Source organism: Atractosteus spatula, chromosome 2, assembly GCF_055471065.1.
Source record: "Atractosteus spatula isolate fAtrSpa1 chromosome 2, fAtrSpa1.hap1, whole genome shotgun sequence".
NCBI lineage: Eukaryota > Metazoa > Chordata > Actinopteri > Semionotiformes > Lepisosteidae > Atractosteus > Atractosteus spatula.
Genome location: NC_142707.1, coordinates 33675208 through 33697015, shown reverse-complemented (window position 1 = coordinate 33697015; position 21808 = coordinate 33675208). Strand labels below are relative to the sequence as shown.

At 37.9% G+C, this 21808-nt stretch overlaps 1 protein-coding gene across 1 annotated transcript in view; it reads left to right on the top strand.

Moving 5' to 3' along the window:
* The first annotated feature begins 800 nt into the window (after nt 1-800).
* Nucleotides 801-21808, top strand: part of asxl2 (ASXL transcriptional regulator 2) — a 128171-nt gene continuing 107163 nt past the window's right edge. The window contains exon 1 of the mRNA XM_088908623.1: nt 801-973. Coding sequence (XP_088764749.1) covers nt 917-973 — 57 coding nt within the window. The 5' untranslated portion in view covers nt 801-916. The remainder of the gene's footprint in view (nt 974-21808) is intronic.

Below are 21808 nucleotides of genomic sequence, written 5' to 3'. Positions count from 1 at the left end.
ATACTCGTACCCTCGCAGTCTTGTAGTTCAATATTAACCTCCCAAAGTATTCTTTATATTGGATCTGCTGGACAGACTTAATTCTCATGCAAGGTCTTCAAAAGCGACGCTTCAAATGGGAATCATTTAATTAAGAAAAAAACATAGAAAAAGACCGAAGAGTTTTCCAGAAGACACAATGATGAGCAGTAACACCGGTGGATCACGTGGAGCAGCCAGGGCGACTGGTAAGAGAAGTTTAGTTCGGTTGCTAACAGTTACCCTTCTCTTTAGGGGATTCAGCTCGTTATCATTTTCCACCAGCACCCAAAACATCAGCGCGATTCTTCCTTGGATTCAAAATGTAAACGACAACGCCTTTTTGAGCGTTATCTTTATTTCTGTTTGACACTGTGCGTGCTAGGTAAACGTCCATTAACTAGCTCGATTGTGGGATACAGCGATCGAAATCCATATATTGAATAAACCAGCACAATTGGAGGGGGGAGAGAAAAGCATTAGCCTTATTTACTGTTAATGAATAGCACAGCAGTAATACTCATTAGGACATGCAAAAGTGTAACTTTACAGAGAGGTCTGGAAACCTGATCTCTTCGATACAGCAAGGGTCCCAGTGAGACCTGCAGCCAGTAACACATAATTGCTCTTCCAGTAGTTCGGTGAAAAACGGAGGCGTCACTGCGGGATTTACTGTAAATGACAGCCCTGCAGCACAGCGTGGCTCAGCCTGCTCCAGCACAGCTGTCATTAGTACAGTAAGATGACGTCTCGCTCTTTCGGTCACATGACCAGCTCCTTACAGTAAGAACCCAATATGGCAGCAGCAGCAGCCCCAGCACTGTAACTACAGCAACATTTCCACAAATACAGCAACACAGGCACTAGATTGGCCCGTAATTACACCCTGACCGCAGGCATGAGGGAGAAACAGAAGAAGAAGAAAGGGAGGACCTGGGCAGAGGCTGCCAAAACGGTAAAATTACAGGTTTATTCAACGTTTGTTTTGCTGTTTTCACTGGCCAAGCGGCTCTGTGCTGTCTGCACTAGTGCAACTAGGTGTTTATGAGTTCATGACCCGCTGGTGCAAATGGTTTATTGCGTATAGCCAGCGCAAGGCCTTGTTGTTGCCGTTCGGGCCACGGAAGTGCATTTTCTTATCGGCTTGTTTATTCATGCACAGTTAAGAAGCAGCGGTGGGGCTCGACAAGGTTTGCTCTGGGTCAGGAACTTTGGAGGTCCGGGGCAGGGGCTGGTTTTCTCGAGCTGTCCGTGTTTATGCGCATGACATTGACTCTATCACGTAGACAGGTTACAGGCTGGACGCGAGTGCCTGACGCCTGTCGGCTGTCGGGACCCAGAGTGTGCAAGGAGCACAGTTTTAGACTCGGTGCGTTACCGTAAACAGAGAACTTTCTTTTTCAGCGCAGCCGTCAACCTGCAAACGTCGTGCAGTTTTTTTTTTACGAATACTGCAACAGTGCAAACAGCAGCCAAGAAGTGTTTTTTAGTCGCTGGAGCGCAACTCCTAAATGAAATGGCAAGCAAATCCTTCAGAAATACGACTTGACGAAAATAGCAAGAGCGCTCTTTTAAAACTCGTACTGTAACAGCCAATAGAAAAGTAACACATAGATTACCTGTATCTGTAGAAATATAGGTTTTGTAAAGAATCGGGACATTTAAATAGAAACCTGCAGATTATTTTTGTTAAGCAGTGGTATACAAATTACTGTCTTTACAGTAGAAGTAATTCATACCTGTATACCGTATGATTAAAAGTAACAATGTTTAGGTAACTTTTTTAGATTGTATAGTATAAACAACGTGATTATTTAATCAGGCAACCCCAGTTGTTCTTTTTTGGTCATTGAAGTGTTTTCTCACTTTTAGTGCAACATAATGCTTGAAGATAACATGGTACTTTATCAAATTTTAAAACTTGGATCTAATATACGTAAATGCAGTTAATTACATTTTGTTATTTGAAGTCATCAGGGCGTGCCCCTCTTTCCCTCAGCCACAGCCTTGACGCTGTGGGTATTCCACAGGTGACTTGCAAAGGCTCTTGGGAGACGGTAAGCCACAGGATCATTAGTGCACACAGCTGATGCTTAGAGATTTTGCTAGGAGACGGTTCTGATATTTAAGTGTATTCCACCCTTGCTCCCCTGGAGATTGGCATTGCTTAAAGATTAAATTCTGAAAACAGACTTTGAGTAGTAACTGTGCTCTTCTTCTGAGGATCCTTGAAACACTCTCAGCTTCTTTGCTCTGGAGGTTTTTCAAGTCTTACTGTAGCTGAACAGTAATGTTGATGACAATTGATCACAGAAGCAGAGAAGTCCGATCCAAAGCAGTAGACAGTCCTAGTCAGGCAGACGACCGTTGTGTAGTGAAAATATTAAGGCTGTGACATACAGTATAAGTCAATAAGATTTTAAGTTACAGTTTGTCACTTACATTTGTGTTCATTTAAGAGGAGTCTTGATTGGCATTGCAAATAATCCCATGGATCAATTGCTTTGTCACTGTTTCCCTAAGATATTTTTCTCTGTTATGTAGCTTTAAGCTTTTTGTTTTTCTTTATGGTATTTGAGTATTTATTTCCTGTACCATCTTAAGCAATGGACTGTTATTTTTATTTTTTTTTTAAATTCCTTAGATAAGTAACATAGCCTTTATTTTAAACTACTTTTTAAAAACCTGAAGCTTTTTACAAGTTTCCTCCCCTACACTGTAATAGCCTAATTACAACTGAATTTGATAACACAATTTCACATTTACAGTCAATTTCAATTACAGTCCTTTCTATTGTACAGCATATGGGATATGCACTAAATCATATGGCAGTTCCAACTGTTTAACAAATAATTTCTTTCATACGGTTAACAGTAACAGTACTGGGCAGGAAGCTTTAGGCATAGCTGACAATTTAACTCAAAGTTAATGAACAATCTGATTCTTGTTCCCAAAATCTATTTATGAAATTGCCTTAGCATTGAACAGTTGTAATACCATCTCTGTTAATTTAATTTGACCATGATCCTGATTCCCCTTGTCATGGCTGGCATTGGGGACTGCTTTGGAGTGGAAAACAAACTGTAAAATGGATAAGGCTTAGTAATGCCGTATATTTATATGTTCCAGTTTCATTGAAAGTATTTTTAAATTTTGACTTTACTGCTCATATTATAAGCCACCCCTCTGAAACCTTTGTAACTGAAACCAGAGTTCTTCTAGTGTGCTGTGTCCCCTCTAGCCCATCCATCCATTTTCTAACCACTTTTATCCTCCTGATGGTTGCAGAGGAGCCAAAGCCTATCTAGTCAAGCAACAGGCAAGATACACTCTGGATGGCACACCAGTTCATCGCAGGGCAATCATAAACACACACACACACACACCCACCCACCCACCCACCAGGACAGATGTTAGTCCTGGTGCCCCCTCTAGTCCCTTTAGTTTAATTACATATACTGTATACGTCTTGATCATGGACATCCTAACTTGGACTGGAGCTGTTGTGCATTTAAAAGGAAGTTTATTTTTCTTTTCTGTGAAGAAGTGTTTCAGTCTTTCTGCTTTGTAAATTCAGTCTACTTTTTTAATTTCGGTGTATTTTTAGTTCTTGTGAAACATATTTCATAAGGTACTTTCAATTCAACCCTGTCTCTGTAGAAAGCAAAGTACAGCACAGGTGGCAGTGCTATTTTGGGTTAATCTAATGCAACAGAAACTATTCTGAATTTGTATGCATGTCACTGGGGATTAAAAACATTGAGAAATGTATTAATTTGTCACCTAAAGAACCTTTGCAAAACATAGGAGTGGGCCTCTAAGTCATAGGCCTACTGTTTGCTAAAAAGTTTTCCATGAGCATGAATCAACATGTCTGGGAAAAATAGAAAAAATGTGATTTAAGTGTTTCTAACTAGAACTATTTGTCAATACTTACTCGGGAATGGTTTGATTAGCTTTTTAGAGGACCACAGAAGTTGGTTTGCTGTTATATATGATAAATAAAATTTCTCTTTGAAGGTAAGGGAGAGTTGAAGGTAAAGCCCAACATAGCAGTAAACATTCTTCAGCAAAAACTGTTAGGACAATTATCAATAGAGATATGGAATGTTATTTGGGAACTAATTTCTGCTGCATTGCACAGAGAAGAGAGGCACTACACTGCAGTAACTGTCAAATAAGGAGAAAGCACTGAATTGAAGGGACAAGGGAGCGTATTTGTTAGAGGTGCTTAAGAAGCTATAGAAGTCACCAGTGTCACATGACCAATGATTCACACTCGTCCCTTTTGATTGGCCAAAAGTAAATTGCTCCATGAAAATTATTTTCAAAGTTGATGCCAGGTCTATTCCAGGAAATGTATTTCCTTCTTTCAGGGAATACAGATGCAGTACACATACAGGACATATTGTATCTGGAAGCAGCATGCTAGGCTTAATCTAAAACTGGCTATGCTATGGAAAGAACTATTGTCATATCATATAGATCAAATGCAAAACCTCTGTTAATTTCAGAGCTGCCCTGCTTATTCTGTGAAGTGTTAATAACCCCGACCCGTCCAGCACTTACTGTGACAAGCAAGGCCTGTGCTATGGGCTTCTGAAAACTCAATTTGTCTGACAACAAGGGTTGAAAAAATGCTAATAATTTTCAGTATAATGAAATAGTAACATATCAGTTGCATTCTTTTACTTCTCTTGATATAGCTTGCCTTACTGTCCTTTACATTTCAGCCCCAGGTGGCTGCTCTGGACCTCGGAGAACCCCAGTCCAGCAAGATTTATGGTTAAGCAGTCATTTAGCAATCTAGACAGATTTAGAAAAAAATAACTGAGCAGTTAAGCAGGTGATTGGTTCAATTAAGTGATTTGGAGATCACTTAGTACAAAAATTCTAATGACCATCATTCCTTAATTAGCAAAGTTATCTTGAAGGGGATATCTAGAGATAGATTTTACAGTAATTAAATTAATACTAATTCATTTAAATAAAATAATTAATTACTTTTCATTCTTTATATTGTTACAGCTTTATGTGACTTTGAAGTGTCTCTTAGATTTTAGATGAAGTTTGTGACACTGGGAAGAGAAAATACTTCTAACCAAAGGAGAGAGGATGTTTGCTGAGGTCTGGGGGGGTCCCTATAGCAGAAATGATAGTGAAGTTTATCTTACTATGCCTAGGCAAGATGTGGATTAATGACTGAAAAGGAAGGCAGGAGAGAGAGAAAAGAGAAAAGAGGGGAGGAAGAAGGAAGAAACAAGAGAGCAGGGATAAGAGAGGGGAGTCCGTAGGAGTTGGGACTTGAAGCGTGCGCCAGGTGAGAGCTCCTACTTCATGATCATCCAAATCAAACCTGACCAGAGCCGAGTATTTTAACCTTGTTCGAGAGAGCATGCTATTCTGTGTTTTAGGGAACTTGAGTTTCCTGGGTAAAAGATACCCCAGTTAGAAACATCTTTTCTGATTAGGGTGTATTTTATGGCTAGGGATATAGGCTCCCATTTATTTTGTGGCATCAGAGAGAGAGATTTAAGTGCAGGTTGCTTTGTATTTAGTTAGAAGGCAGCTCATCTGTTGTGTGGCCTCTGTAGGCATATTAAGAGTTTAGTGCTTAATAGCAGTATGGGTTTTTCTGGGTGACCAGAATGTTAGGCCTCTGAAACGCCTTGTTTGTAAATACTGTATATAATGTAACTTTGTGTGTTGTATGTTTTGTGTCTTGTGTAGTTTATTGTAATAAATATTTGTTTTAACCAAATGTGCCTGGATTATTACTCCTCTCAACAAATCTGTGCCAGAGAATAAAGAATTCACATGCCTCTAGTTATACCAGCCGCTCGGGTATATGGTTAGAAATCACGTACAAGTTGGGGGTAATGAATAATTATTTCACTTATTGACTAAACCGCTTGGTCAATTCCTGATTTTTATCAGTTTTGTAAAATATCTGTCCAGCCCCATTTGTAACAATATAGATGTACCAACAGCCCAACTACACAGCAGGAAGAGAAGAGGGAGTTTACTTCACTTACTAAATTAAGGAATAACTTTAAAAAAGACAGATTGTGTAAATCTAGAGTGGAATTAAGTCAAAGTAGAATTTACTCAGGACACAGGGATTAACAACCCTCTTTTTATGATCAGTGCCATGTGATCTGTAATTATCAAGTAATCAGGACCTCTATTTAACATCTCATCAACATCTGCATTCCTCCTGCAGTGCTGTGTACCCGGGTACGTATTGGAGCATTGCTTTGGAAAAACTGATAATGAAATTAAAGAAACTGACAATTTCAAATAATTTATTTTTTAAGAAACTTCATTACATTTTTAAATTCTCTCCTTTGTCAATTTAATGAAGTGGGTCCCCGAGTAGAAAATGTTTTAGGATCCTTTGGGATCAAAGTGTTACATACAGTTTTGTCTGTCTGCTAATGTTTGAACTTTGTAGCTGGCTTTTATCTTTAAAAAGTTGAATTCATGGGAGGAGTGCTACTCTTTTTGCTTTGGAAAGTGAGCCCAGTCATGATAATGGAAGACAAGAAGGGTGTGGCTTCTAGCACTGTATATTTCAACGGACAGCCAAGTGTTGTCACCGTTAATATGGTGTAATAACCTTACATATTCTGCCAATCCTCCATTACTGAGTAATTTAATTAAACTAAAGCCAAGCAATTCATTTAGTCTCAAATGTAAAATAAAAAATTGACAGCAGCTTTGTTTACGACGTAGTCTGATCCTGTCAGGTCTGAGAAGCTAAGCAAGGCCGGACATTGCCAGTAGTGAGATGGGAGATCTTCAAGGAAAACCAGGTCCAATGTCCCAGTACCAGGGATACTGGGTATAGGAGGTTCCATCCTTCAGCTGCATCATTAAACTGAGGTCCTGAATATTTGGTCATGAAAGGATCCTATTGCCCTTTTCAGAAGAGTAGGGGTTTTACCCCCAGTATACTGGCTAAATTCTACTCTGGGTAGGTATAGTCTGAGCTCCCTAAAGTTCTTCCTTATTTCATCTGATGAAATTTCTCACTGCATTACTGCATTAAGGAAGAGCCTAGGTAAGGAAATTCTCAGTTACCTGCTATCATGTTTGAATTATCAGGATCATCATGATAATCGGCAGAATAAGTAAAATATGTAAGAGGTATTGTACCACATTTCTAGCTATTTAGCTGTACTTGGGCAGTGTGACATTGCCTCTACATATCATGAGGTATAGAACAAAAACGTGTATTTTCTATGGCTATAGCGTGTTGTTTCACCTTGGCCTTACAGACTGTGGTGGCTGGGACATGTTCCAGTGATACAGGTGATGTTTAGTGATTGACCCCAATGCCTACAGTTAATCACAAGCACCATTTAGTGATTGCAATAATGATTTCAATGTATCTATTTTGAAAAACACATGACAATTAGTCACAATGCAAAACTATACTGACTGAAACTAAATATTAATATTGTCTATTTACAGTATGTGCATTATATAATGCTGATATCCTGCAGCTAAAAATGCACATTGAACATATTTAATACATCGTACCCAAACTATATGTAGTAAGTGCACCCAGTATGACAATATACCATTTAAAGATTTAAAGAATAAAAACAGTCCAAGTCAATGTTAACTGCACACTAACAGCAGGTTTGGATATTTTCCATGAGTGAGCAGGCACTTCTTGTCACATCTAATTATTAGATGTCCATTCTTAATAAAGTTTGATTGTAAAAAAAAACAGTGCATTCACTCAGAACCAGAGTATCTTGTTTGATGCAAATCATTTTTATTAAGAATAAATCATAAGAAGCACGTTTTGTTGAAAAGATCAGGTGGTGATGTGGTAACTTCGATAAAGGCTTAATATAAACACTCACACTTCACAGTTAATGTATAAAGATGCATCCCTGACACATTGGAATAACTGTGAAATTTCAATTACAGAACGTGCCACAGCCAATTTTCCGTGAAGGGAGCATGAAGTTCATTATGAGGGCAGTATTCATAGTTGGAAGGATGAAATTAATTTAATGGAATGAAAGAAGCTATTGAAATGTTCATGTGTCATGTTGTTTCTTTGGGAGAAAGTCTAATAGAGAATCATGTGTTCTGATTCATTGAAGACATGGCTGTTTTTCCTGAAGTATAAACAAATTGGTGCTTATATTACAGCACATTGTCTTCCATTCAGTATGTGCAAATCATAAAAATGTAACATGATGACAGCATTAATTGAAAGCCTTAGTTAATTTTAAATTTGTTTACTTTATTAGCCATGACTACATGCTCTTATTGCTTAGTGTGTTAGAAGAAAAAAAAGTAGTGAAAATCGCTTTTAAAATTATTTTTTGTTACAGAAAAGTGCTTTTTGGCAATTCAACTTTTGTGATTCTTTTGTTCTGTGGCACAGTGGAGCAGTGATTAACATTGCTGCCTCTCAAACTGGGGCCCTTGGTTCAATTCCTGATGCGCTGTCTGCGTAGTTTGTGAGTATGTTTTCTCCAGGTGCTCTGGTTTCCTCTCACAGTCAGAGAGGTTAAATTGGCTTCTGGAAAGTTGACCCTGGAGTGTGTATGTTTATATTTGTGTTTGTTTCCTGTGGTGGACTGGCACTCCATCCTGGGCGATTCTTGTGTCTTGTGCCCGTTGCTTACTGGGATAGATTCTGGCCCCTGCGAATCTGTATTGGATAAAACACCTAGAAAATTGATGGATGCATGATTCTTTCCTTGAAGTGCAGTACGTAACATATAGTATTTACCTTGCAGACAGTGTCAAAGCTTGGTTTGTCTTGCTGACCTGGATGTGCAAATGGCTTTTATGACTTTGAAAGCATGCATTTCACTTGACTCCTGTGACATGATACAATATAAACACCAGTAAATCAGTAAAGGACAGCCCATTTAGGCTAATGTAATAATTAGAGTTGCCATATTTTCTTAACAGATCCTTTCTATTGAAATTTCAATTTCCTTTGACCTGTTTCCCTGCAGATGTACAGCATGTCAACAAAAGAATGCTGGAGTAAGTAAATCTGATGTTACAAAGGAACACCTACAATTACTTTCAATAAAACCAACAATTTCCCCTAATTTTATGAGCAGGAAGCCAGTATAATGAACACACCATTAAATAACCACAAGTTTGTTTTTTTATTTTTCAGAACATTCTAAAGACAGTCATGTTAAGGGTTGTTGGAAACCCACAGAACAGAACGCATACAGTACGCCTCCACCGAATCCCAGAATGCCTCAGCTGTGTCCTCAAAGGACTCTTGTGACAATCTCCCAGCATCGTCTTGTGACCCTGTGGGGAGAATCCGCCAATTAGTGCTAATTGCAATGGTGGCTCTGTGGCATACAGTGATCAAGAGCACTTCTTAAAGAAGGAGCTGTGAAAGTCCTAGGCCCTTTTATGCTTATACATGATGACAACAATGCCTTTTTCTTTGCTGTAATTACATTATCCTCCATAATTTGGATCTTAACTTCCTGTTTTGAGAACACATTTGTATTATTCTTTTAAAAAAGAACAAAACAGCCATAAAACTAAAGTATTAAACTTATACAGTATGACAGTAATTTACTGGATTTGTTAAGAAGCAGTGTTCCATATCACAGATACAATTCATTATTTTAAAAGGAAAGAGTGTGATGAGTATCAACACAAGTGTTTAAAATGTGTATTTCTACTAGACATTTTAATGCTAGTTACTTTAGGCAGATTGAGATTTTTTGTCCTTAAAAATCAAGAGTATAACCGGGTATAACCTTATGCATTACCTTCATGTGTCGAGCATTACCTTATCTTATGTATATTTAAAATACAGTATTCAATATAAAATGTTTCTTAGTTTCTAACAGAAAACTCCAGATATAAAAGAGTTGGTAAAAACAAACAGAAACAAACAAAAAATATTTACCTCCCTATTTTTAGTTCACAAAAGCACACATACAGTTTTAGTTTTTATGTTGTAAATCATTCCAGGAATGTCTGATAATTTCTAATAATAACTCATAAATAACAATGATTTTTTTTTTAATTAACAGTGGTGTGGTCTCATGTAGCTTTACTAGTAGGCAACATGCAAAATGCATATACAGTATCATCACAACAACTCCAGTAAAGCAGAAAAAGAAGTACTAGAAGACTTCAGGAAAAAGAAAAAGACTTTAAAAATTTAGTAGTAGACCTGTACGAAATATGGCTGTTTCCATACAGTTTCCTTCAATCTGTTTTCTTAAATAAAGCATTTTATTTCATTACTCTTATAAACTGCATTGTTAGGAGCTGTTTATCTATTATCTCCCAACTGCTTATAACTTACATGGATGGATGGAAGTTTAAGTCATTTTGTATCACTTTTGCGGAGGAGCTAGAGTCTATCCTGGCAACCAACAGGCACATGGCAGGCTACACCACAGACAGGACACCAGTCCCCATCGCAGGGCACACACAGAAAAAAACCCACACACATTTACACTACGGGCAATTTTCCCTGAAGCCAGTTAACTTACCAATATATCTTTGGACTGTGGGAGGAAATTGGAGCACCTGGAGAAACCCCACGGAAAAACATGGGGAAACATGCAAACCTCCACACAGATAACATCCCAGGAATTGAAAGCAGGACCCTAGCACTGTGAGGCAGCAATGCTAACCATTGCACCACCATGTCATACTCATTTAGCATCTCTTAATGCTGTGGTTGCAAATGCTTTTCAATGCTTATTTTTGTTGGGGTGTACCTGTTTTGTTTCTGTAGCAATTAATGAATTACTGTTGGGACTTTATAGCTGTTCATCATATTCTGCAACAGTTTATTCCGGCAGTGGGTAACTGATAACCTTTTAAAAACTTCAGTATTATGAGTAATGTGGGCGTTGGTTTCCTTCACTCGTCAGTGGAAAATCCTTGGAACAGATATTGTTTTGTTTTGATTTTCCCAGTTTAAGTTGGAAAAAAAGACTATGCGCCGCTTCCTGTGCTAATTTAATGAAGTCAGTTGCGGAACACACACATAATATCATGAATGATTACCTCTATTCTGGCTCCACTCGGTGAATAAAAGTAGATGCAATCATTGCTGATGTGTTTTTAATGTAATTGTCATGCAGGGAGTCGGAATATTCTTCATGCGAGTCATATCCAATGTAAATGAGGGTCTCCTAGCGAGATAATACAATGTTACCTGCATTATTTAAGCAAGGTGATACATCTTATTAAGTTATGTGATACATCTTTAATCATTTGACTGAGATTCTTCCCTGTCTATGTGACTTCATGCAACAAAAATGAAATGATTTCAAAATTATGCAGGTGTCAAAAAATACTTGTACAGCCTTTTGTCAGAATGTAAGGTGTGTTGATATTGGTGTTCAAGTAAAGGCTTTTACTGACATAAAGTCAATAGGAATGACTTGGATTAATGTAATTAATGTCATTGAAACACTGACATAATGGGACATTAATACTGTATGTATGGTTGTAAAAGTTATTTTGTAGAGCCACGGATATCTTATACTCTTCTTGCATAAAAAGGTGCCTTTTTGTAGAATCACCTACTGACTTACTGTACATCTTCAAATTCATTCAGATTAGTTTATTTGCTTGAGACTTAGTCATCCGTTGCACATTAATGCATGAGAGAAGGACTGCATTTAGTTTTAATGATAAAATACAATGGGCTAAAGACTGAGAAAGGGAAAAAGTAGCAAGATTCTACAAACTTAGTTCAACAAATAACGAACCAATTTCCTCTGTCACCGTGAGGTAGGAGAAAGACACACAGCATATGAAAGTTAACTAGTTTCTTCCAGATTCTCCAACTTAATATGCACAAAATGTAGGAATGTGACATTTGGATATTGCCATATTGCATGGAAAACTGCAGTTTGCAGACAATACAGTTATTCAAAGGAACACTCGGAGACAAAGTACAGGTAAGGTTGTAGGATTAAATTTTTTCTTGTTTTTTAAGATGTATGTTATTTAACTTGTTGTTGCTGCTGCTGTTCTGCGCTTATGTTGTTGGTGATTCCTTTAATGGCTTTGTATTGGAGCACACATGCAAATAAGCGTTTCATTGCACTTGTGTATATGACAATAAACTGAACTGAACTGAGATGGACTGAAACTCTCAATACTGCAAACCATTTTTTTAATGAACTTGACTTTTGTATTTAAACCTTTCTTATACAATAAGTCAAGGTCACCAAAATTCTTTTTTTGAAGTAGAGAGAGTTTAAATCCAGTTCATCCCGTTACATTTTTTTCCTGGAAAACACCTCAAGTTATTTGCCCTTCCTTTTGATTTTTCAACAGTAATCAGGTGTTGCATTGAATTATTGGGGATGATGCTGTAACTGTTTTTATGAGAGTCTACACGATAACTGAATACTTTGCGTAATTTAACACAGGATGATTACTGTAGGCCTTTTGACATTGAGGTATAACTGATAGACAGTACTGAGTGTGTGACTTCTCAAAACAGCTGGACATATGCAGAATATGCAGTCTGTGTTGGTGTTTGAAGTATTCCTGTACCATGCACATATGTCCTTTAACATTCTGTGTTTAAATATGTGATAGCCAGCTAGCAGCCAGTAGCCATATCACCCTGCAACTCATAACTGGCAGCCCACTGAAGCTAAGCAGTTGGAGCCTGGTCAGTACCTGGATGGGAGACCTCCTGGGAAAAACTAAGATTGCTGCTGGAAGTGATGTTAATTGGGTCAGTGTGGTCTTACCCTGCCGTCTGTGTGGGTCCTAATGCCCCAGTATAGTGACAGGGACACTGTACTGTAAAAAGGCCCCGTCCTTTGGATGTGATGTAAAACTGAGGTCCTGACTCTCTGTGGTCATTAAAAAGCCCAGGGCATTTATCGAAAGGAGGTGTCCTGGCCAAATTTCCCATTGGCCTTTACCAATCATGGCCTTTTAATAATCTCCATCTATGAATTGGCTTCATCACTCTGTTCTCCTCACTGATAGCAGATGTGTGGTGAGCATTATGGCTGCCGTCGCATCATCCAGATGGGGGCTACACTTTGGTGGTGGTGGGGGGGAGTCCCCACTGCCTGTAAAGCACTGTGAGTGGAGTGTGCAGAAAAGTGCTTTATAAGTGTAAGCAATTATTATTAAATATGTTGTGGCATTTATGATAATGCAAGAGGTTGGCTGTGCTGTACTTGCATTATAAACATGCCTTTAAGATGACTATGTTGTAGAGCTGACTTCTGAGTTTGTTTTGCTCTGTGGATGGTCATCCGAATAAACCTACTTCGAAACTGCACTGGACTGTGCTGTGTTTTCTCACATCCTTGCACCATCTGTTTTCTAAAAGAAATCTAGTGAAATCAACCACTTCTAACATGAAACAGAAACATTCCATACCAAAGCCATAGGGGCTCATCAGCCCAGAGTTTATCCTGAGCTTTATACTGAAATAATATACTAATAATATATTACATAGTGATAAATTCATTACAGAACATTCAAAACTTTAGATTTTTAAGAATTGTACATAAACTACAAAAACACTTAAAAATAAATGCAGAAAACAAAAGCTCTTTGAGAGAAAGCTTTCCACACTGGTCTATAGAAATAGGCTGGCATGCCAAATGTTTAGCACAGTCCTGTTCCTGGAGGACCACACACTTGCTGGCTTTTTTTCCAGCCAACCTTTCAGTTGTACCCTTAATTAGTACAGTAACAGGGTTCATTTGACTGCTTTCACATTGGAGGTTGCCTTTTGCCTAAGTAAAATCCCAAAACATCTGAGTAGAAGACAAAAATCATGAATATATTCCAATCAAGAAATTTTCGATAAGGCTTTAAGTAGGCAATTAAGCTGGGTTGGTATAAAAACCAGCAGGTGTTTGGGCCTCCAGGACAAGGATTTGGAACCTCTGCTGTAGGGGACTATTATTTTTTTTTCTGCTTGGTTACATTTGGAACCTAAATTAAGCTGTATTCATACCAGCCATTCGAATTTTCGGCTGTACAGCAGCTTCTTGCCTGTGTCTCTGCCTGCCTGCCCTGTTTACTTACTAGGCCCCACACGCCTGCTGCCAGTCATCGACTCTCCTTAGTCCTGCACCTGTCTTCTCCTGCGTAAGGATCTTTCTCCCATCTGGGATGCTTGCCCCCTTCAGGTCTGGGTAGCAGTCCATTACACGTGCATGTTAAACCGAGATTAAAAACACTGCCAGGAAACATGCCCGCTTTCAGGAGAGGACATCATCCAATCAGTATATCCAGAGGCTGGAATAAGGCAGAGCACTTTTACTCAATATCTGGAAATTTGTTAAATTTGTTAAAATTCTACTGGAGACTTGTGGAAAATTGTTGATGCTCATAATCTGCATGTTTTCTAACTCTCAGGCTTAAGCAGTGTGTGTTTAAATAAATTCAAAACCCTTGCATATTTTCAGCATTGCTTGCGCTAATTTGAGATATGCTTGCTTCCTCTTCATTTGTGTTTGCCTGAAATAGTTAAGAATAGTTTAAAATTCTTTCTGTTTTTTGTCTGTGTTTTACAATTTACTACTTGCTTTCTCAGAGCAATTTTTCTTTATTACTCTCCTAGATACCCTTCTCCACACTTTTGCAGCACTTCTGTTTTTTTTCTGTTTTATATTTTAATTTTTACCATTAAAAGCATTAAAACACTACAAAAATATAACCTGTAACACTTGCTGAATTTTTCAATGCCTCACATTATCTTACACCGATCCACAGTAAGAACAGACCAAAACATTTCTAATTTATAAGAAATGATAAATATATACAAATTTCTGTCACTCGAAGAAAGCTTCACAGCTGAAATGTTGTGTTTCCTTTTTTTCTCTTTTCAGCATGGAATAAACCCTTGTTCCTTTGCAGCCTAGGCATTCTAACGCAGCTACCCACCTAAACTACTTCAGCCTACTTCTGCTGCAGTCCACTATGCCTTCCTCCAAATCTTTTTCTAAATCTCTTCATCGTTCCTTCTCTTCCTCTCTGGGCTACTTGCCCCCCTCTCGTACAAACCGGCATTCCGTCTCTTCACAGCGATCTATACAAATTATTTTTAATTACTAATACATTTCTTAGTTTTTCTGTGCTCTTCTTCTTGTCCTGTGACACTATACCCTTCCACCTTTCTCCAGAGGACCATCATCATGGATTTACAGAGAGTTTCACTTAATCTTACCACACATCATGATAGTCATATAAAGTCATATTTTCATTTTTTTGCACATGAAAACTATTTAATGCATTTTAATTCCGGGCTATAAGATAATAAAGGGTGAATATTTTGAAAGGAGGTGTTGATTTACAGGCATTATACTGTAGATAACAGGGATTCTGTTTTTCAATAGTTTGTTTTTAAAATGTACTGTTTGTAGATATTTTAAAATCAGTGTTTTTATGCTGATTTTATGCCTTGAGATGGTTTTGCATCCACTCTCATTACAATTATGTTTATGTTGTATTAAAATACACCATACATACTGTAAGTCTGGATATGCATGTATTTCACATCATTGAAGGTCAGCATTCTCCACATCAAAAACATTTTGTTACAGCTGAATCATTAGAAAACAAGCAGTAAGTCATAGTCACCCATAATAATAGTGAAATCATGCTGTATAGACTGAGGGAAGCCATTTCCTTTGACACCTATTGGTGGGCTTTTCAATTTCATTTGTCGCTTGACTTTTCAATTGCAGAAAAAATAAAATATTTCACATTCTATCAATCCTCTCAATTGAGTTATTTCTGAGACCTTTCAGTGATGGCCAGAATATTGAGGAAAATATTAATAATGCCTGTGTATAGAATGACTGTACATGGGTAGAATGAGTGTTGTGTATGATCTGTGAAGGCATTACGAAGCAATTGAGAACCATGAGTCACAGCACCTGTTTGATACCATGTCATGCATCACTCAGTGAACTGCAGTACTGGTCCCAAGACCTTGTAGGATTAAGACTTTAAAGCTTTGAGATATCTGCAGAAAAGACAAGAAATGTTTGTCACATCTTGCGCTCTAATGCATCTAGCCTTGATACAAATGGGTTAACCAACAACTGTAGACAGAGTCAGGGAACATATGTGTCTGTGAATGAATCATGATTGAAATCTCTGGAAAATCGTTGATGGTCCTGTTAGGTCTCTTCAAAGGCAACCCCAGACCTGAGTAGCACTTCTGCAGCAGCTCACTGGGGCCTGGAAGGGCATTTCCCAAGGTCCGATTCGATTTCCAATTCAGTCAATGCTACTCTGTCACTGCAGCAGGAATTGGACATAACTGGCAATGAAAGTGTTACATTATCACACTTATCTAGGAAAGATTTGCTCAAACGGGTCACATTTCATGTGTAATGAAATTAAATGTACTTGACAGTGTTGTAGAATACACATCATGGGCTTTTGAGAACAAAATGGCTTTCTGTTGTACATTAAAACATTGGACAACGTTATAGCATTTGAAGTGTTTTGTATGTTTCATAGCAGAAGACTGAGAGACCTTCTTTTTCAATATCCATTGCCAAAACCACAATCAAATAACCAAAAATGTAAATAATAATAATGTAGTGCTGTGCTGGAGAACTTGCTAACAGAATGCAACAATGAGCAGCTCACAGTTTTTGTTTGGTTTCTTGAAGTTAGGCCTGACTTTCACAACCACAGCACTGCCAGCTGTAAAGATGTGAAAAAGAACATTAGAGACCACCTAACAATCATTTTCACCCTTTCACTTACAAATGGTACTCCACCCCCAGAGAAATGTTACAGAGAACAGAATCACGGAGTTCCTAAATAGGTTGTCAAAGCCTCATTAACAGTACTCAAACCTGTGTATGACATGCTTACAGGATAGGGTAAACTAAACACATTCAATCACATCCCAAGCTACACACAAAACTTTATTTGAAATGTAACTAGTATTTCTTCTCACTGCAAGCAGTTCTTTGAAGAAGACGTGGAGTTTTTCTGGACAGGATTTCAATAACTACTCATTCTGACAGCCATGTGTCTTTGGGGTGCTTGAAGTGAAATGAAAAAGAACAAAGCTGAACACCTCTGTGATATAATTTGATTCAGTGTGTAGGACTACAGTCCAAAAAGCCTTTCATTTCTCTGCTAAACTGAAAGGTACTGTAGTCCACAAGAAGTGTGCATGTGTTAATCATCTATGCAAACAGAAGGCAGATGACCATTTCAGGCTGCATTAATTTCACCACTCACATCAATTTTCACCATTGAAACACACCCTAACATCTGATCATAAAAATATACTAAACAATGAATACCTTGTGACATGCATGAAAATATTAAGAGGAACATGAAGAAGGTTATAATTAGAGGCAGCCATTCATCTAGCCCATTTGGTAGGTACAGTACATTAGTAGTAGGTTAGAAATCAGGATCAGCTACAATGTCATGGCTGGCTTGGTTGTTCCAAGCTTCTCCCATCCTTTGTGTAAAGAAACACCTCCCATTTTCCAATTGTTTTTTTTTCTGTGGCTTGTATTTCACTGGTTATTCTGAAGGAGTCCACTGGCTTCAGTTTGTCAATGGTCAATTCAAAATGAAGATTCTGAATACTTGGATTAGGAGCCTTATTATTCTTCTCTGTTCAGGACTGGAAGTATATCAGCACTTTATTTATTTTTTTTATTTGTGGTGAGCAAAACTGTACACAGTATTCTAAATAAAGTATTTTTAGTGCATTGTACAATTTTAGAATCCATCCATTTTCTAATCCACTTATTCAAAACTTGTCAAAAAGATCACAGGAGAGCTGGAGCCTTACCCACAATGGACACAGTGGGATAGAGTGTAGAGTTTTATCTAAGTATTTTTAGCTACCTATTTTTTTCTAAGTATTTTTACATTTATTTTGCAGCTTCTAAAGTGTGTGATAATCCTTCTGTTTATGTCTTATCTATGTACTTGACTAGTTTACTGACTTTGCTGGAATCTAGATGATTGATGGAAATTAGGATGATCTGCTATCTTCTTTCACTCGAACAATTGGTAAAAGACAACTGGTCATGTGACACTTGTGGCTGTCGACCTCCGCTACCGAGGAGGAGAGCAGAGCCTCTGTTATGTGCTGGACCAGAGGGAAAAATGAAGAAGGAACCGACAACTGACCTGACAGATGGACTTGTGGACTTGGTTTTTGTGAGTCTTGGAAAGTGTAACGTTTGAGAAAGACTTTGATTTTGATGCAGGTAATCAGCACAGCTGCCCGGTTGTTTATAGAGAGGATTTGAGTTTTGAGAGAGGATATAAGTTTAGTTAGAGCTCAGACAGACCAGGGGTTTATATACTGTATATTGTTATATTATTTTAGATTGTGATAAAACATTTAAAAACAAAGCCAGGAAAATCTGTGCAAATTAATAGCAAAGATGTTTATAGGGTTTAAGTTTGCAGATTCTCCGAGCTATAAGAAGCTGGGGTCTTTCACATACACTGTATTGTATAATCTGTTTTGTTTATTACTGTTGTTGCCTGTTCAAATCATTCTAGCAAGTTACTTAAGCAAGACCCACCTTTTCTTACATTCATATGGGTGACATTGTAGTGTAGTTTCTATTAATGTTTCCATATTTTCCTCCATCCATCCATTTTCTAACTGCTTAATCCAGTTAAGTGAACATACAAACTCTGCATAGAAAGTACCTCATTTAACCCAGGGTCCCAGGGCTTAAAGGCAGCAATTATAACCACTGCACTATCATGCCACCCTCCATAAGCTTATATGTGACAGAAACCAGACATTTTGGTCTATACTTATTTGGTATGGGGCTGTCCCCTTTTAGTTGTGCACAGCATCACTTGAGTAACATAATTCATTGAATACAATTGGTGAGATACCATTGGGCCCTGGAGATTAGTTAACCTTGAGTGCTTCTAGTATGGAAAACACTGGCTCTTCCATGTTAATACTATTTAATACAGAACTTTGTCCTCCTGCTGCCTGAGGCATGTTGTTGACTTAGTGAACACCTTTAATTCCATCTTTCACTGTGCCATTTGCTGTAGCACTGAAAGAAAGTGTTATTCTTTATTTTAGCCTCAATAACAATATTCCTTTCAATCTCTGTTTGCTTTTATAGTATCCTTTTTTGTATTGACAGCTTTTCCATTCTGAAGTATATAACAGTCACACATCAGTCATACAGGCAACAGTCTTATTTTGAGTAACCTAACAGCTCATATAGAATTTTCTGTTATAGCAGCCAACCCATTACTGTATTATTATTTCTATTGTATAATTATTATTACACAGTATATTGTTTGTGGTTTTACTCCATGAAGAGTCAAAACAAATACTAGTAAAATAGAATAGCAGAATTCTAGCAGAAATAGCAGAAATACAATATTTGGAATTTAGTGTTCTTGCTTTACAATATTTATTATCCTGCTTCATTTTGCCTTCTAAATAATGGTCATGTCTGCAAAATATCCATTCAGAATTGTGAATCACATTCAGTCATGTGAAAAGTTTTGTCTGTGTCAGATGTCTGGTAGCTCACATTCAGACACTTCCCATCTCGGGAGCTTTTGTTTTTCTTCCCGGACTGAGCTCTTTATCTTGAAATGGCATTCACTGCTATAGATGATAACCCTGGTGGTATAAAGCCGAAAAACAAGACTTTTTAATAAATACAAGATGCATGTGACAGATACTGAAAGGAAATTCAAAAAACAAAGATTATTATTGGCTTTAGGCCATTTTGCTTTTTCTGTTTGGTCCACTTTGGTTCCAGTAGGGGGCAGAAAGAGAAAAAAAGAACAGTAAGAGAATCAGAATGGTAAAGCTGGATTAAACATAGCACCACAGAGCCAATTCAAGTCACTTTCTGCAACTGGGAAATAACTTTTTGCAATTGTGGTATGAGTAGAAGAAAGAGTTTACTTGAGGTTGTTACATACATTATATTAGAAGATTTGACTTGTTAGGAAACTTATATGTCCATACAATGGACTTATGTGGTACCAAACACTGACAACAACAAATATTACTTTCATTTAGTTTAGTTTTTTTTCCCATTTTGCAAGGCTCAGTCCTGCTCTCTAAACTCTAGTTTTTTAGCAGGCAGCTATGGGTGACTCTGCATGTGCTGGCATTCGAGCAACCAGAGTGTAGCAAGACTAACAGCTTGTCATTTTTAAAAAAAAGCAGAGTAAACAATCGTGTGGGTGTATCATCCAGTAGCTAATTGAAATTATGCAGACGGTGTCTGTTTTTTTCTTCTTCTTGCCAGGTGTGCTCTTTCTGCCCCCGGTCCTTGTTCCAGGCACAGTGCTCTGCTCTGTTCTCTTTCCGCTGGTGGGCTGTACAGGAAATGCCCACTGTTGGCGGAGGCTGTTCTCCTCTGCTGGCCTGAATCTGACTGGAAGCTCTCTTTACCTTCTCCATATGTATGAAGAAGGGAGCTGTCACTTATGAGAATATATAAATACTAAGATTTTCATAGCTTTCGGCAAATGGAGGGGATTTGGTGCTTTCTTGTGAACCCCCCAGACAGCAGTGGTCTAAAGAGTATGAAATGGGATTAAGAGATTAGTTGTGGAAATTACACCGTTTGCCACCCAGATTCTGTGTGCCTTTTTCTGCTGTTTCTGTGACTGATTCCATGACTGGTGTCCCTGTTGGAATAATTTTTATGGACTCACGGTACTGTATGTGTGTTAGAATATCTTATACACAGACATATAATATATTTCTAGCATCTTACTAAAGCATCAGTCCTCTTTCTGTGGTGATTACAACTGAAGCACACTACCGCATTGTTTTTACTGTCCATGGAGATAAGGAACAACATCTCTGAATTGGATGTGTATGGTTAAGTAGGTCCTTGTGACTTGATTTGTGTTGCCTGCTAGTGTTCTGTTTTAAGTCAGTGTGACTGTTTGAATTGACACATTAGCCATGTCTGTTATTTCTTTCCCATTGTCCCTTTTCTGAGGTTGCAGAGCTTTTATTCTCATTGCACAGATACCTGGTCTGCTACTATTTTACAGTCCCCGTGAATCATGGAGCAACCATGTGCTGGATCAATTCTGATACTTTAGATAATGTATACAGATTAGCATTAAAATATACATACTGTAAACTTTAAAAAAAATACGATTTGCTTTATAGTTTAATATGAATGATAAGTAAGATTTATTTTATTTTTGTGTAGTCCAATGCTGTTTGATCATATAACAACAAAAACTTTGTATTGAACAATACTTTGTATTGAACTCAGTAACATCAGTTGACAGTATGTATTGGGAAACATTCTCTTTAAATTTCAGAGTGTAAAAGTCAGTATTTGGTTGCATAACTCTCTGAGGCAATAACTGCATGGAGTCTGTGACCCATTGAATTCGCTGGGTTGAGTCCACGGGACTGAATACACAAATAATACCGAAACTACAAATGACCAAAAGACATAGTCAACAATGTATCCTTGGAATAACAAAAAGAGAATGCACAATATAATAACCAGAACACAAAACAAAAGTATGTTGCTTAATTGTAATAGTGAGACTGATTTAGGAAAAAAGCACAGACACATTACGTGAGGAGTGGATCATCATTGGACTCCGCACTGATTATCATAGACATTCAAGATTTTCATTTGAACACAACAGAAATGGCCAAGAGCAGGCTGGATGAGGATTTCTCAAGAGAGAAATTCATGGAAAAACCTTAGGACGTGCATCCTCCAGCAGTGATTGAAATGGATGCTGATATGACTCCTGTGATAACCCTGGAAGCGTGGCTCTATTG